This window comes from Musa acuminata, chromosome BXJ1-10 (genome assembly GCF_036884655.1).
Source record: "Musa acuminata AAA Group cultivar baxijiao chromosome BXJ1-10, Cavendish_Baxijiao_AAA, whole genome shotgun sequence".
NCBI lineage: Eukaryota > Viridiplantae > Streptophyta > Magnoliopsida > Zingiberales > Musaceae > Musa > Musa acuminata.
This window is the reverse complement of record NC_088336.1, coordinates 26,039,642-26,057,851: the sequence shown is the minus strand read 5'-3', so window position 1 is coordinate 26,057,851 and position 18,210 is coordinate 26,039,642. Positions and strand designations below refer to the sequence as shown.

The 18,210-nt window shown below is 36.2% G+C and overlaps 1 protein-coding gene across 7 annotated transcripts; it reads left to right on the top strand.

Annotated features, from left to right (window-relative positions):
• Nucleotides 1-17,634, top strand: LOC135583830 (uncharacterized). 7 transcript variants are annotated; one of them, XR_010480648.1, is made up of 16 exons: nucleotides 1,045-1,515; nucleotides 1,992-2,130; nucleotides 4,036-4,255; nucleotides 4,335-4,435; nucleotides 6,703-6,824; nucleotides 6,895-6,986; nucleotides 7,417-7,522; nucleotides 9,192-9,346; nucleotides 11,260-11,387; nucleotides 12,603-12,733; nucleotides 14,118-14,215; nucleotides 14,295-14,557; nucleotides 14,674-15,067; nucleotides 15,882-16,544; nucleotides 16,646-16,713; nucleotides 17,314-17,634. XR_010480648.1 is itself a non-coding variant. In XM_065087167.1 (15 exons), the coding sequence occupies exons 2-15, from the start codon at nucleotides 269-271 to the stop codon at nucleotides 15,997-15,999; spliced, it is 2,400 nt and encodes a 799-aa protein (XP_064943239.1). In that variant the 5' UTR covers nucleotides 1-67; nucleotides 177-268; the 3' UTR covers nucleotides 16,000-17,634. The 7 variants fall into 7 exon arrangements, 2 of the variants coding, with proteins under 2 accessions (XP_064943239.1, XP_064943238.1); XR_010480646.1 differs by having other exon boundaries at nucleotides 16,646-16,717; XM_065087167.1 differs by lacking the exon at nucleotides 1,045-1,515 and adding exons at nucleotides 1-67; nucleotides 177-601 and having other exon boundaries at nucleotides 15,882-17,634.
• The last annotated feature ends 576 nt before the right edge of the window (nucleotides 17,635-18,210 follow it).

Here is an 18,210-nt window from a genome sequence, read left to right as displayed (position 1 = left end):
GTTGATGGTACCCTATATATGATGCTCAAAGTTTACTTCACAGATCACTTCTTGATTCTTCACCCTGGTGAGAAAAATCTTATGATTCCCTTTATAAAAATGTATCTCCTTTATTTGCTATATTAAGAGGAATTAAAGAAGGAATTCTATTGTTTTCCTGATTACTTCGATCATAGACAACATCTAAGAAAGCTTCATATGCACCCAACAAGTCATTCCTGTCCGAGGAAAGACGAAAAGTAGTGCTGCCTCGAAGCCTCTTCAAATTATGGCCTCCGTCCTTCCGCTCTCATCTGTTCTGTTATCCGAACGAGAAAGCCTAATGGAGCTCTTCGGCCTTCATGGCGTGAGGCGGGTAACGGTGGCCATGGGAGCCATCAGTCTGGCCGAGGCCACGTTGGGGGCGGCTCTCATGGGCGTGATGCGGCGCCGCTGGTGCGGCGCCAGGGAGATGGCGGCTGTGGGCTTGACGTCCTCCTTGGCCGTCGCGAGGATTGCGGCCATGGTGGGAATGGCTGTCGCTCAGGAGCTGACGGCGATCGCCATCGGCGCCACCGACGAGGCCTCGCTTGAGGATGACTTCTTCCGAAGGGAAAGGCGGGTACGTCGCTTGCCATTTTCTTAAAAAATCAATTATTATCTTAAAAAATAATAACTGCCTTCAACTATAAAAACAATTTCATCGCCAATTTTAATATTATACAACTTAAAGTAGATAATTATAAAGGTACAAATACACACTTGACACGGACAGGATAAGGTTTGAATGGTGGTCCAAATGGCCACTTCGGACGGCTTCATCCTGAAGTACAAATACGTTGAGGGGTTTTTTATACAATATCAAATTATACTATAGGGAGGTTTGTACATAAATACGAATATGTTGAGGCGTGTAAACGTACATATTTGTTGAAGGGCAGGTTGATACACAGATATCCTCTATACGCACTTGAAAGGGGTCGAGACGTAAATAAAATTATGTTGAGGGTATATATATAAGTTGGACGGTTGGGTTCTCCGCTTCCCTGTTTCCCCCAACCCACCACCCAACAACGAGAAACCCCATGGCGGAGTCTCGTCAGGATGTCTAAAAGGCCCTCGCCCAAACCCCTCCTCCCCCTCGTCTCCCCCCTCCCCCGCCTACGCCACCTCGCCGCCCTCTCCGGCTGCCTCGCCTGGCTGAGGTTATTCCGCTCCGCCGGTCACATGGTCGGCGATCTCGCGGCTGAGCGGACAACCTTCGTCGCCAAGATCCGGAGGGTGCGATGGGCCTCCTTCCTCCTTGGTTCTTGGAATATTGGCGTGGTCCTCCTTGGGTGTTTCTTGATGGTTTATCTCCTCTCCGGTTGCTCCGCCGAGGAAAAGCTGCCGTTTGCCGCGTCAACCATGGTCGCCGGCATTAGGGTCGTCGCCATGGTCGGCGCTGGCAAGGCACAGCAAGAGACGGCCGAGATAATCGTTAGTTGTCCTACTGACTCCGCAACCGTCGATGCGGTTGTCCGCAATGACAGACGGGTATTCCGTTTTCCATCACTTTGTCTTTTATCTTTGAGCTTCTTGGATGGTTGTTGAGCGCGTTTTCTTATAAACCCAGAAAGATCGCTTGTGCTTCCTCTTTCTGAAGTTTTTTGAGTTGGTTTTGAGTGCACGTCTTGCTATTTTAGTATAACTTACTGTTTTTCTTTTTGAAGTTTCTTGGATGAGTTTTGAAGTGTCGTCTTTGATCTATGGGCTTATCAATTAGAAGATGCGCTTCAAATGATGCAATTTATGTTTGAATTGGAAATTTTCTTCACTTATCAATGTCGACAGGTCATAGTGTTTTGATCTCATTGCAAATAGTCATAAACGTTTAGGTTGTGCCATATTACAAACCTTTAGGCAGCACACTTTCTATACTTTTGTCATGCTGTTCTTTTACTTCGTATACTTTAGTTCTTGTTAACTTATTTGTGGTTATAGTCTCATGGTGTCTTTCTTTTGTTGTGTAGTTGAGGTACAAAAGATGGCTTTGCTGGACCAGATTTGGAATGGTGGTCACAGTGCTTCAATTTCTTGGAGCCATCTACCTAATGTTCATTGTATTGACTGATATATCTTATGGTGGAAGATCTACATCCTGCTTTTTAGGTAATTATCTCATTTCCATACTCTATCTTGATAAGTTTAACTTGTACATGTTATGCCTATTGCTTTCATCAAAATATATGCTTGAAGATTGGAACAATCTTTTTCAGTTATATCATAATTAGGCTGGAACCGATTGAAAAACTGTATGCACTATATATCTATTATAGCTCTATGCTTGTAGGCGATTTTCAAGTCAAAAGCTTTATGAAAAGATAAATATTGATGTGGTGGATGTCGGTAATGTCCGAATCTGCCCGATTCAGTCCAAGACCGTGTGCACAAGAGGCTCAACGTGGCTGAGGAGGCAGCTCAGGCGTCTGCCTAATGATCGACCTGCACGAAGATCAAGGTCGAGTACGGTGCCTAACGAGGTCTCTCTGACACTCAAGTTAGTCCTGCGGTGGAAAGTGACTCACATCAGGACTTTTATGGTGGGCTTGACCCAAGGGAATATTTCACGTTGGATTCTTTATTGTGACTTACCTTAGATGGACGCATTATTGGCTAGGCTCCACTCTCTGTGCTGATGCGCCGCCATGTGTTGAGCTGCAATTGGGGGGCGAATATCTCCCCATCAAATATCAAGTTAATTCTCAATAGAAATTTACAACTTTGAAAGTAGAAACTGATTATTGAAGCAAACGTTAGTGTTCCAATTGAATAATAGTTCCTTGTTTTTATCGTTGGAATGTCAAATACTTCTAGCAAAGATGTAAAAATTGTTGGCTTAACTTGCTACGATTTCATAGTAAGAGAGATAAAACATAGATGCTGTTTACCAACACTAGTTCTGCATTAATATATGCCAATGATGTTGCATTCCCAGAAGCTTGTATCTAATGATGCTGGATTTTAAGGCATCTTCATCTTTCATCTAGTGATTCATGGAGTTCTTTTGATGTTGCTTAGTGTTAGATTAAGATTGTTATGATTATTTATTTGTTTTGTTTTCCTTCAAAATGTGTTTGGGCTAGTTTGAGTTGCCTTTGTTTTATTACAACTTTTAAGATGGTTATTAGAGTTTATTTTAGTTTGGGATTTTTTGAAGGGGCTCTGTATATAAATAACTCACTGAATTTTTCCTATGGTCTGATTTTGTGACCTTTCTCGCATTTACGACTCCCTACCATTCTCAAAATTAAATATTTTTTCCTTCACTGTAATCAAGCAATTTCTTGTCATTATCAACTAAACGAAGCATAGGTTCTGTTTTGTGTAGTTTGTAGTGCTGAAGTGTCATTATCAACTAAGATTATTTGTTGAGGCAATCATTATCAACTGAATCTATTTGTTGAAACAAAGATATGGAAATTCCGTTAATTTATTTCTGTTAGCAACATGCAAAAGGAGGTATTTGATCTTATCACAAATATTTAAGATTTTTTGAATTTCATCTGGTCACATTAATCCTCTACTTAATCAAATTTCCAGGTGCCCTTGTCCATGATGACATTCACCAACATTCCTTGTTAGATCCATCTGTTCCTTGCTTTGAAGCTTAAAGCGCCATGCAAGAAAAGATGTTTTCTTTAACTCATGATGTTGGGTTCACTTGTCCTTAATCAGAAAACAACATGAGTTCTGTAATTAATTTGCCTTTGATAATGAGTTATTCATTTGTTGTTAATGATTGTTTCAATTTTTTTCATTTACAAACAACTTGGGAGTTGGGATGACTTCAACACAAAACGTTGCAAATTTTCATGAACAAGACACACCCTGCTTCTCAGTCAGTTTATAATTATTTACTTTAATGTCTTGACTTAAGGTTTATGTTTCTTAATTTATGGTTCATGATAATGTACAACGTGGTATCTTTTTACACAGTACACTCTTATCATGTTTTATGCCTCCTTCCTCTTCGTGGCTAACTTTGTTTTATTGATTCTCATGATGGTGCTTTAGGACAGGATGCTGTCAATCAAGCATGGAAGAAAACTTTAGTTGTTTCCTTTCTTCTACTGGTGTGGCTTGTGATCCTCATACAGTGCTTTACGGGATCTGATGTTTTGAGATGGAGATCGTTTTATTCAACGCATGATACTGCCTGGAAAGCACACTACCGGGAGGTATTTGATCATGGAATTCGGGAAGCTTTGTGCTGCCTAGGACGTGTGAAGTACTTGTACGGTTCTTTCAGTAATTTGGCTTTTTACAGTAATAATTTTAGTTTGCAAATTAACTTTTTCTCATTGTTTATCCAGGAGTGTTTTGGAAGAAGATGAGGTTTACTCTGTTGCAAGGCTCTTAGGTGATCTTGTGGCATATCGAGCATCAGGAACTGGACATCTTGAACTTTTGATAGGTCCATTTTCGTCATACAGAGCAATATTTCAACATTTAATAAGTTGATGTGTAACTTCTTATGCTATCCACTTGTTATTTTTGAATGCATCAACATCTTCTTGTTCACTTGTGATTTGGTCGTTTCATGTTACCAATGGTTTAAATACTGATCATAGCACTACATTGTAGTTTCTGATTGGACAATTACTGTGCTGAATAAACAGGTCTATACTTAGCAATGAGGTTGCTTCAACTTTCAAGTGGATTGTCTAGTGTTTAAGTTGTCTTCCCAAGTTTTAAAATTTAAACTTACTCTTAGAAGTATATAATTTCTTTTCCTGTCTATATGAAAATATTGGTTGGTACCTTGTAATCTTGTATAATTAATTTTAAAGGAATATGTAAGTCCACTTTGATAACATCAGTATCTTGCATGTCTGCAATAAAGGTGTGGTTGAGAGAGTCTAGGTGGGACTACTAAATGTCTAATTGCATTCTAACATCATTTTTCAATAGTGGATCTTGAAGAAACTATCTTGGGCAAAGATCACCTAATTTTTTTATAGCTGATATTTGATAATGTTTGTACATGGACTAGCTGGCATTGTTTATGTTAATATGTCTTTCCTGTGTTCGTCAGAAGTGATTGTTGGTCCTTGTAGTTGTAAGCACTAATCTTTTGTGAGATGACCTTGATCTATGTGTCCCAAGAGTTCTATGGTTGCAAGATCCATTCTTTAGATCGATCTTGTTACCTCGAAAGATCCATAAACTTTTAGATAAATTTTAGTGCCCCAACAATTATCTTTTCTTCTCATCTGGGTCACTTGCCATTAAATGGTAGCAACCTCAACGGCCACTCCTATGTTTAGCTTAGGTACACTTGTTTATTAATATTTATATTTCCTCCCTATTCTTTCTCTGTGTATATTTGGTTTTATTTTCTACAACTTTTTTTTCAGTGGTCAATTTTTTTTTTCAGTAGATTAAGGGGAAAAAAAAGGAGAATTGCTATCCGGAAGGCCAAAGAGAGGGACAGATTTCTATATTAGATGAAAATATGTAGGGTGGATGACCTGACAGATACTAGGAGAGTTCTGCTGTTATAGAGAGAGAAACAACCAGCTTATGCTCTACTTTGGTAGACCATAGCAGGAGTTATGATGCTGGGAAAAAAGAATGGCAAAGAATGCCCCACTGCACATCCAACAGAATAGATTCCTAACTTACAATGTTAGAATACACAACAATTAGCTTTGTGTGTGTTGGGGGGGAGGGGGAGGGGGGATTGGAGAAGTTTTGAGGTGAAAATTGGGAGATGGACTGTGGTGGAAGGTTCTTGACCATTGGCTTAAAGATCTATCTCTAGGGATATAGTAGGACTACAACTGTCTCTATTTAGATAAATGAAGTCCAGTGTGAGTTTAAACCTGATTCAATTAATACTTAAACTAAAGCTGGTAAAAACCAATCAATGGACTCGTGTAAATCTCACTTCCAATTTAACAGGGTGGTCTATTGGCTGGAGTCATTGAAAACAAAGCTCATTTCAAAGTTTAAAACCCATCATTAAATGTTTAATGGGACCCTAAGCTTGCATTAAACAAACTATTATAAATTACTATATCTTCCAGTCTGCATTTGGCTTAGCAGTCTGTCGTTGCCTCTGTAACTTGATGAATGTCTTGGCCATCTGATTTCCTTGTGAAGTAGCTTTGACCTCTGAATTGATCCATTTTGGCTTTAGTGGCCATCTACTAGCTAAGTTATTCTAGAGAATACAAGATGTTAAGTAGAATGCTCTGTGCCTCCATCTAGAGACAGGTTTGTTCTTATGTTTCAACTTCAACTTAAGAATTACAGCTTCAAGAAGGTTTGAATTGGATTTAAGTGGTTGGATATTCTGTGAATGCATCAATAACAAGAATGTTCTTGACTTTTGCAATAAGCAATGGTGGGTTGCATGGGGTCACAATCTGGCTACTGCATATGCAACTAGCTCACTTTGGAAGTTATGGATCTTGACCATTAGTAGTAACCCATTTGCAAGTCATTCAGAGCATAAATAAGATTATTAAAAAGTTTTTTTAAATCAAGATTTTCATCAAAACTCTCTTAGAATATTATGGTTCTTGTGCCATTTTCATCTGATCAAGATTCCTTTTTAACAAAATATCTTTGAAATACTTTTATAGTTTTATGTTTCTTCTGCACATCTAAATTTCTTTACCCTTTTCATACTTAAATATGCTGTTTCTTCTTTTTTTCTTTAATGCCCTTCCTCAGGACTTGCTCTATTGCAAAGCCACAAACAAATGCAAAATTTGCATGATGAGCTTCTGGATGCACCTGATATACTTGTTCAAAAGGCAGCATTCTTCCATCAGTTCGCTGAAGCCGCTTACACAGTTATCTCCAAAGTTCTATGAAACTCATGCTTTCTTAAGAATATTTTCTAATGTCCAGGTCTTAATGCAGGGACCGCTGCTTGATTTTGGTCGAAACCCCATCTTGTTTCCCTGTGCGTGGCTTTATAGACAAGGATTTTTGACTCCCTGGGCTCGTGACAGGTTTCAGTTTCTCCATGAGATATCTGGAATTGTTTCATATACATTTGTTATTCTAGAGTAGAGTTATTGCCAAGAATGAACTGTATATAACCTTGAAATGAAAAGAAACTATTTTACCCTTGAAATGTTAGACCGTGATATTACTTCTCGACTGATAAAACACATTTACCTGTATGCTGTACCAGCTGTACATCATTGACCAAGAATGCATCCACTATGTTCATGCCACACCCTTTTTCCTCGTCAATTTGCATGCTTGCCAAGTTTGAAGTGCTATTTCCAATGATGACTTAATTGTCTTATTGAAGCATTCTATCAGCCTGATAGAATTCTGCATTTATATGCATGTCATTGAATACCTAGCCGATGAGATTTCTGTAGTCTATATTGATTTGCAGATACTAACCCTTTCTTAGGTTTTCCTTAATAGGCGACCTTTACTTGAAGGTGATAACTGGTGGCGTGGACATGCAGCAGCCTTCCTTAAATTTGTCAATCTACCACCTAAAGCTCTTCGTAAGGGTCGAGTTAGTCAAGTAAGGTTACTTAAGTCGTGTCTCACCAAGAACTAGGAAAGGCATTAAATTTTCTGCACTATGTGTGTTGCACATTGTCAAATTGAGGCTTTAAAAATAGTCAGCACAGTAGTGTTTTTGTTATGTTTTGACAGCATAATATAATTAGCATTGTCCTCCTGTGCTCACTGAAACAAGCCATTAACTAACATGACTATAGACTGCTGGTTATGATATGGTAAAAGAGCACTTTTGGCATAGTTCATTTGGTTCACCTATTACCACTAAGATTTTCAGTTTTGCTTGCACAAAACTTAGTTTTGTTCCAACCATCAAGATATCGTTTTATGGGCATGTGCCAACTGACGAGTAATGTGCATTGTAGAGAGTATTCATAACACCTTTGGAATGGCACAAAACTTTGTGATTGTACTAGGCCAGCATTCACTGTCACAACCTTCCACCTGAAAGCCTGATTTTCCTTTGAATACTTCCTTTTTACTATCCTAAAATTTGTTTTGATGTCTATATCATGATCATGATCTGGGAGGATGGCTGCATTTTGCATAATATATAAAATTGCGACTTGAGGTAGTAAATTAGGCAACTGAAAGCATTTGAGTTTTCCCTCCAGCTAGTTGTCAATTGTCATTAAAAACTTAAAATGTATTTATTTTTTGCTGCATCATCACATTTATCATGATTACATCATAATTTTTTTAACACATGATTATTAGAATGAAAATGGGAAGTTGCCTTTATTTTTCATATGACCCTTTAACACTGACAGCAGTTCATTTAAGTTGACACGAGAATAATAGGTTTAAATATCTAGTGTCTGCACTAAATGAAATTCTAACAATCACAACAAAGAAGTTCTAACTGACTGCATTGATGCTTTTAAGTCTAGCAGAACTGTATTCTGAATTTTTGGAACATGTTTTATGAGATTCTTATTTTTAAAAAATAGGCTTCATTTCTATTTTCATAATGAGATAGAGACAGATGTGTCTTCACATTTTTTTCTTAGAAAAATAGGGATTGTTTCAATGTCTTGTTACCATTTAGAAAATGTTATCAGGCAAATATGAATGAACAATGATAACTTTTCACAGAAAAAATAGTACTTTGAGTCATTTTTATTTCATGATCATGAAACAGTTTCTTTTGACACACTTTCTGTTATAATTTGGTAATGCATATCGATATCTTAGCGAGCTGCAGGAGGTTCAGCATTTTACAGATACCTAGGCAATTTCTTGTTGTAAATTAGGAGGGAGATGACTCTTTCCAATCATAATCTCACAAGATGCACCACTTATTGTTCCTGAATAAAACGAGTGTTATATGTTTTTTCAGTTGTCTTGCATGTCACAAAAACATTAGTTGATGCTTGGATTCTTCTTCACTAGTGCCCATGATTCCTGATACAACATGATGTGGGAGATGTCTGATTTAAGTTAGTTATAGAGTATGCAATCGTTAGATACTTGAAATTGGATGATTTGGCAATAGTGACCATGTCTGCTCCTGTTAACTATTGGAAACCTCTAGTTTTTCTTATTGGTTGCAATTGTACCTCAACTCCTTTGAAATTAGTGTCAAATCATGCATTATATTTATGAAAAGCTTTTGATAATTTTGGTATCTCTGTTCCATCTGACATCTCTTTCCTTTGCTGACATTGTAGACAAAGCGGGAGGCTGCTTACTTTGTTGTGGTTCTGCATGATAAAAAGACCATAGTAATTGCTATACGTGGAACTGAGACGCCTGAAGATCTCATAACTGATGGTTTATGCAGGGAGTGCGCCCTAACTGTGGAGGATTTGGACGGTCTGATAAAGTAACTATTATCTATCCACATCCCTTGTCGTCTCTGTTTGATTGTTCCACTAATGCTTTATATTGATGCGGCAATACCTCATCTTAATAATTTCTTATTTGATGAGCAAAATAATGCATATAGTTCTAGATGATACATTTTGTTGTATCTAAATATGTCTTATAGTTCGTTGATTGATCCACATCATGTTTCTATATTTTGACATCAGAGTCGTCAATAAAGAAACATTTCCTAATTGGTTCACTGCCTTTCTATATTATGCTGTACCTATATGGTACATCTATTGTTGTTGGAAGATGAGTTAGCAGGCCTTCTGATTGCTACATATGGCACGATGAAAGAAGATTTATTCTAGAAGTTCCAGGATTTGTGTTACCTTCTTTGTGAACCTGTTTAACGAACACAGATGGTTAGTTGATGTCAGGATTCTGGAATGGTTCTGTTAATTAGTCTAATTTTTTTTACTCAAAGTGACAGTTATCCTCGAGAGAAAATATTTTAAATACATTTGTACTCTGTAAGTCTGTATAAACCCTGGAGAATTTTGACATGTGCTCCTTGCTATAATGTGTTAGCTATGTACTGTTCTCAGTTTCATGCAAAACTATATATGTCCAAAGTTGAATTGATGTTGAGTTTTAATCAGACTTCAAGGATTGAATTTAGCATAGCCGGTAGATTAAAACCTGCATAGTCCTTGAATGGAAACCATCTTGTGGCAATGAGCTTTGTTTTGATCAAGCATGCTAAATATGAAAATTGTTTGGATGATACTCTTGTAATTAGGGAATATTTTTACATCTACAGAGACATCATATATTACAAGACACTATGCACAAGCTTGAGTCATTTCTACTGAGAACCAACGCTCGAAGAAGGAAAAATACATGACTGAAATCTTCTTAGTTCTTATGTCTAGATTCACTTACTGAATCAATTGCAATGCCTAAGCTATTGGATTTCATTATTACATACCCAACGGTCAAGCTTCCAAAGTTCCTATTACTTTTGGTTTGTTTTATACCTGGCCTACATGTTTAAGGTTGTCTGCTTTAACCTGATTCCTGATTCAGGCACGTAAATCCGTGCTTAATCTAATTTGATCCACTCTAACTCTGACCTTTAACATGTTTATGTGGATTTATGTATGTTTCAGATGAAATTAGCATCTCTTTTCTCTGACTTTTAACATGTCCATGATTGCCCTTGGCCCGCTAATATTCATCACTTTCTTTTAAATTCTTTGTTCGTCATATTTGTACCTTAATTCTTGATTGTATATCCTCCATATCTTCCTACATTGTCATGTATATATTCCTTAACAAATCTTGTCATTATACTGGACAAGTTTCGTAATGAAGATAATAAAAAAAATGCTGATGGAACTAGAGAATATAGAACATCCTTAATCATTTCCTCTAGATCAAGGTCTATTTAATGCTATGAATGGTCTTCTTTCTTTTACTTTATCGAGCACAGATAGTGGTCAAGACACTAAATTCATTTACTAAGAGATTTTGCAAATTTCATTGTGCACTTGGATTTACATTAACTCAGAGATGGCTAGACAGGACCTGTAAATGTTCCCAAATTTGACCCTTTTTTGTCGATGAATGTACATATTCATTAGCAAACAATATGCACAAGTTTATTAGGAAAATCCTTAGTGAATTCATCCACTACTATTGCTCGAATGCATTTTATTAGAAACAAAAATGAAAAGATTTGATGGCTTCTAGTTTGTCAACTGATGTTTCCTTCAATAGATCTCCAGTCATAAAAAAAGAAAAAAAAGTCCATGTACTAGATCCAAATAGTTGAGATTCTTGATGATCTGGTTTGTCTTGTTTATATTTTTGCATCCTCCATGCTCTATCAAGTCAACTGAAACTCAATTTATTCACTTTATGCAGTAGTGAACATTTACCTTCAGCTAAGAGACAAAAAGTTCTTTCTTCTTTCCCACATTATGGACATGCAGGGATTGTTGAGTCTGCCAGGGAACTTTTCATGCAAATTGATGGCGAACATGGAGACAAAGGTCAGGAATTTATTTCAATTACTCAATCTGCTATCTTCAGTATTTCTTTACTCTTTGATATGCTTATGACTAAATTATTTTCATGCATTTTGGAAATACTCTATAAGAAATTAAATTGGAAACAATCCACTAATATAACTTTTGGAACTCAGTGTTTTGTGATAAAATTGTTCTGCATCAGCTTATTTGGTGATGGCCTTTGTTTTAACTGATGGATATTATATATCTCCTAGGAAGAACCTAAACTCTTTGCTATGTCTTTTTGTTTATTGGAATATAATTAAAGGACCTTTAGACCATGCATGGTGTTAAGATCTTATTGTGCGTCCTGTTGAATTTACTTTGAGGGATGAAGGAATTTGTTGCTTGGTCTGTATTCTCAACTTGAGATGACATATAGGGGTGAGTCTTGTTTGGTCGCTCAAATAGTATGTTTCAAAGTTGGAAATGCTCTCATTCTAAATAACTATTTTCATTGTAATCTGCACTTTTAGCTCAAGTTTCCTTACTCAGAATGTCACCAATTAGTAAGGACTTTATAGTAGGTTGACAGTTTGCGACAAGATCTCATAGAACTTTAATCTTGAACACCTTCAACAAGAAGCTTAATACATGTAGGGTAAAGGGGGAATTCACTTAGTTGTTCCATTAGAAATGGACAATGAGAGCAAATGTCACCTCGGTCCAGAATCATGATGGCCGGTGCATGCTAGAATTTTCAAATTTTTAGGAAATGCATCAATCTTATGCTATTTTAAATGGAAATTTTCTTACGGGCTTCTCTAGTGAAAATTTAAATTTTATCTGGTACACTACAACAAGTTCTTCAAATTGCATGGTCATTTAAGAATATCTATGTTTGGTTGTTAACTGCTCTATGGGATGTTTCTTTTCAGAAATGAACTAATGCAAGTGTATCTCATGCATCTTGGGAAACTCTGATGCAGCCACAGGTCATTGCTTTAGAAATGAACTAAAGCAAGCATATGTCATTCTTGTAGATCATGAATTTCATGTGCTTGTAAAAACTGGTGCAGCCACAGGTCAGCATGGGTTTTCATGTGATCAGTGTCCAATCACATGAAATTTCATGGCATGGATGCCAGCTTATGCTGTGTCAGCTTACCAGGACATGGCATGCCAGTGAAACTGATGTCTTTGATGTACACATTTCGTTTAGTTTATATTTGGTACTTATATATCAGCACCTTACAGATGCCTCACCATCTGAAATATCTGGATTTCTGGCGTCGTTGTTGGGACCTGGATCTGAATGTCATGGATATGAAGTTAATATTGTGGGGCATTCTTTAGGTGGTGCTATTGCAACACTTTTAGGACTAAGGGTAAGTACCTTTTGATGAGAGCTTCTGTGATGCATTGCTTAATTCTATCACTTTCCTACAAATTGAAGAATTATTGTATACAAATTATGTCTGATCCATTTGTTTGATTCTTTTCTTATATATTTTCAGAAAATAGTAAATATGTTAGCCTTTATGTATCAGAGGCTTGCCAGATTCTTTTGTCTAGTACTCAATGTTCATTATTGTAAATGCACATATTGTATTTGCAGACATTATTTCACAATGCAATTTTATGTTATTTTGACCGTACAATGGTAGATGTTTAATTTTTCTCCTCATTGTTTAGAAAGATTTAAATAGATGATAGAAGGAATTTGCTACAGTTAAATAAGCTATCCTCTTTTAGTTTTGGCCAGTCTTGTGGGATATTGGTGAAGTGTTTACCTGGTTTATCATGTTTACATGAACTAAAAGTGGGTCATTGGATTAATAAGTGTGTTTACTTTTTTCCATTTGCTCTGTTTGTGTTCTCTACAAAAGGATGTTCAGAATGATGCTGTGTATCAGTTCTTTTCCTAATCAGTTTACTTTTATGTTTTCAGAAACCTTTAACCTCTAAACATGGTAAAACAGTAAATACCTTATACAACAATGAACCAGTGACAGACAAATACTCTCCACATGTTAAATTTTAGGCAACTTTTCTGAATGCACCAATTGATCCTCAGAACTCTCATACGAGTTTAGCAGTTACTTTTATAGTCAAGGACTCAAGAAAGTTTACAGATCTCAATGAGATTTTGTTAGTTGATATACGCCACAAGAGTTAGAGGATGTTGAGTAGTTGTGAGGAGCTACCAGTGATAAAAGATTTTATTCATGAATAATTAATTGCATCTTCAGTAGATGATAAAATGATGAAGAATCATATAAAATTGGTATAAATATATGCTGAGGAGGTCTATAAATGCAGTATTTGAGAGAGGTGACATAATTAATTGTTATTGTATATGGAAAGACAGAGGGAGACTTAAGAAGATTATTTAGAAATTACTAATAAAGACTTGAATGCCGTTAATCTAACTAAGGATTTTGTTATCTATGGAGCTCAATACGTTAAAAGATTCATGTGGCCCAACTCTAAATGGCGGCAAAAGATTCATTATGACGTTGTTGTTGTTATTGTTGTTTTTGAATCTATTCTGTATTGCAGTTTAGAATACTTAGTACATTCAATAATTTTTCCATATGGTTTTCACTATGAGTGAAAAGTCCATATTTATTGGTTATTTTCTGATTTTTATTTTTATACAAAATCTAGTTTTTTCTTGCATAATGAGCTTGATATTTTAATCCTTTTAAGTTCAAATGTGCTATTAAATGGATTGTTACCCTTTACATCATTTCATTTTTCTTCTATTAGTTGTATCGATGGTACCCGAACTTACATGTCTATGCTTATGGAACTCTTCCTTGTGTGGATTTTGTCATAGCTGAAGCATGCACAGACTTTGTTACTACGTAAGTATGGTTAAAATTTTACTCTGGGGATATGTTCCCATGCACAGCCTTTAACTATCATGTTCTAAATTCTTTGCAGCATTGTTTACAATGATGAATTCTCTGCACGCCTTTCAGTCAACTCAATCCTCAGGCTTCGTTCTGCTGCAACTAACGCTCTTTCAGATGATTCTTTGGCTGATTCAGCTATAATACAAAAGTTTGCTCGAAGAATCCTTCATGTTAACAAGTACCTCGAGGATGGGCAGAACCATAATGTTTCTGCCTCATCTGTGAGACCGTCTTTGGCAGCTACTGAAAAGAATCATGTTTCTAAAAGGAGGCCATTCAAACCAATCACAGGTGGTTATTTATGCTGTTATTTAGAAGTCGTTACTGTTGATTACCTTTAGTGGATGGTTGTAGCAAGTCTGAATTTTTAGGCTTATGTAACATATATTTCTATATTTTTGCTGTAGTGAGTGCCCAAATGAATCAAGATCTTTATCTGGAGGATTCTTCTTTGTTTGATGATGATGCTTCAGAGACACAGGTTTTGGTAGACTGTGATGTCTGGAGAGCAAATTCCTGCAGAACTGTCAGTTCCAAGGACACATGCTTAATCATGGATCGGATGACCCAATTTATGGGGGACCAACCATCATCTACGCAGGTACCGGTAGAACCACCAGAAATGTTTCTGCCAGGCTGCATTGTTCATATAGTACGAGAACCGAAAAGTATTTTGCCTTTCTGGAAAAGTTGGAAACTTTTTGAGGGAGACCATAATTATAGAGCTTTTCTGCCAACGAGGGAAAGCTTCAGAGATATCAAAGTTACATCTCATATGTTCATTGATCATCTCCCTTGGAGGTAACTGCCTACCAATCTTTTTTGGACATGTACACAACATTTATCTTTTTATTTGCTACACAACTTTTGGACATGAAATTAAGAGGATGGAAATCTTGAAGTAATGAAAGAGGGAAGCAAATATAGAAAAAAGGAAAAAAAATCTGATCATTTCTTAAGAGAGAGAAAAGAGGGAGAGAAGGAAGAATGTGTGTTGGGGGCTGTGGTAAAGAATGGGTATCCATATAACCAAATTGGATTCTGTGGGATCCAAGATTAAGAAATAAGAACTCGTTAGCTAACTTAGCCATCTGATCCAGTGTAATACATATACGCAGCTTGATTTCCTACCCCATGGTGTACATTGTACAATAACCAAAACTGAACTGAATGTCTTCAGTTTTTATGCCTGAAACTAAAAGTCTAAAACTGATTTGAACTGCAAGAGAAACCACAGCAAAACCAGATCAAATTTCTTTGGTCTTTATGCTTGAAATCAAAACTGATTTTATATAGAAGAAGAACTGCACAAAACCAAACCAAACAACCTTGGTTCAGTTTATTTTTTCAGGTTTCTTGAATTGTTTGTTTATGTGACTGTCATTCATTGCTTCCTAGAATTGATTCCAGGGAAGATTAGAAACTAAAGGCCATGAATTTGAAAAAATATAGCAACTTTCATTTATTTGGTATATTATAAACAATTTTGTACTATCTCCCTAATTCTTATACTGTGATTTGTAAATCTTGTTTTTGATTAAAAAAAATTAGACCATTTGATATGTGATTCATCTGTCATTGATGCAGGTTTTTGTTTTTGTTCACTGTTCTGCAGGTGTCATTATGCGATCCAAAGAGTATTAGAAGAACGCGAGTCTCAAGGCCGACATTGTTCCAACTTATTAGATGCAAAAGATATAGCCAATCTCAATTTACTGGATTTGGTTTCATAAGATTGCAACAAATATAATTTTGTGCATGCTTACATGAAACATGCATGTTGTATCTGCTGGGCGAGTTTATGGTCAAATCAGCAAATCCTTTTTCGTCACATGAATATGCAATTGATGAAATAAAAGAATGAATATTGCACATTGTACTTCTGTGAATATGCGTGTAAACCCACCTGTTTGATATTCATAACAGTCACTATACATTTAAATCCTGCTGATGTTATACTAAATTCAAGCTGATTCAAGTCGTTTGATATTCAACAACCAAATTCTGGCCTTGTACTGCATCGGTTTCTTGGTTTAGTCTCACAGCAATTTGGTTGCTAATCCTAACATCTATTTACAAGGTTATGGAAGTAGTGGATATGTGTTTGCAGGTTGAATAAATCATCACAAGACATATCTTTTCTATAAGATTAAGCAAGATGAAACAGTTTCATCTGGCTGCCCTTCTTCTGGTCCAAAATATTGCAAATTATCATTTGTTGCAGCTGACAACTAGCTCCTCAAATGAGACAAGTTATCATTAGTATTTTGGTATTTAGGCAAGTTAGAATTTGTTCGGTTTATCTTTTCTACAAAATCAGAATTCATATCTTCATCTTATTTTTTTGTACTAATAATACAGGAACTCTCGCACTTGCAGGGGCAGATATATCTGTGGCCTTCAGTGGCAAATGAGTAGAATCTTCCTTTTTGTCAAAGATGCTACTAGTAGGTACATATTATTTATGCGATGTTAATTACGAGCTCCTCATTTATCTGGATTGTAAAGAAAGCACCTTTTAGAATTCTATATCATAAACTTTATCATTTTTGTCACTTGAATAACTCTTGCATTCTAAATTGTCTTCGCTCCATATTCCTGTTGAAGCTACTTTGTTCATGTAGTAAAAAAAAAAAAGAGCAACAATAGCTTCTGTAGAAAAAAAAGGGATTCTATTAGGGTTTGAATTACTTCTCAGTCAAATTTGAAAAGTATCGGGAAATTGCTGATATGAAATTATTGTTCATTTTTGTTAGTAAGATGTCCATAACTTGTTGCATTTAGGTGTCCCCAAACAAACAAAATAAGAATATAAATATAAACTCTAACTTTCACTTCATTTGGTGAACTAGCTCTTAGTTATTGATCATATGCTTGCAATTGCTGTATATACCATCAGTACAGGCTCATCCATCCCCTGCAAATGGTAAAGATGATTCAGATGCTTGGGACACTGGAAAATTCTGGTTGTCATTGCTAGGAAATCGTATGTGCCAAAGCCCCATTGGAATTCTAACCAAATAATCTCAACCTGCATTTAATTTCAGCACAGCTGCTCCACTTGCTGGAAAATGGTGGGCTTACTGGATCCTGTGCCACCGTTGAGATATAATTAGTGGCTGATGCTGGTACTCCAACTGTCCAACGTCCGTGACTGTTGTTTTGTTTACAATGTTGCTGGAAGAGATGTGATTGCCAAGGCCAACTCTGTCGCAGATACCAAGATCATCGAGATCTAAGGTGTCTCCGGTCTGAAATTTGTTGTGTTCTTGATTGATAACATTGTTGTAGTATGCTCGATTGGATCTCTTTTAAGTTTCATGGACCACATGAAATCTATATTGCATTGAAGAGAAAATATATTGCAAGACTGATTTCAAATTGCTTTTAGTTTTATGTATCATATTATATCCTTTCTTTGGCTTTGCAAATTTCGTAAGAGGCAATTGAGATTATATATTGGGGGTGCGATACAATTTTTGTTTATCATTTTACTGCATGGTGAAACCCTACGCATTGCTATGTTTTGCTCTACCCCGCTCCTTCCATTTTGCGTTGCAAGTCCAAGTCATGCTGTTTTGTCAAAACATCTTTTATTACAAGATTAATTTTGATCACACTTGAATCTGTCATTATTTTTTATATTTTTCTTGTTAGTTATTGGTTTCTCATACAACAAGAAATTCGCCGAACACTTTTGTTATTAACTTGAAGCCATGCTTTTCCATGACATCTTATGTCACAAAAATTGTTCTTTCCATATTTAAATCTTTCATTGATTGCATAGTTTTCATGTAGGTTGGCACGATTAATAAAAATATTCTTTTATAGTGTTGTTTTCACTGGTAGGTTAATAAAATTATTCTTTTATTAATTACTAGCCAGAAGCATCATCAATCATCGTTTTTTAATCTACAGGGTAAGGTTTCTTGCGAAGCATGTTT

Excerpts from the sequence above, each read along its gene's own strand:
- LOC135583830 (XM_065087166.1), top strand. The coding sequence starts at position 1,084 with ATGTCTAAAAGGCCCTCGCCCAAACCCCTCCTCCCCCTCGTCTCCCCC. Across the intron at positions 6,825-6,894 it reads TCGCTGAAGCCGCTTACACA|GGACCGCTGCTTGATTTTGG; the intron begins GTTATCTCCAAA and ends GTCTTAATGCAG. Across the intron at positions 14,558-14,673 it reads GCCATTCAAACCAATCACAG|TGAGTGCCCAAATGAATCAA; the intron begins GTGGTTATTTAT and ends TTTTTGCTGTAG.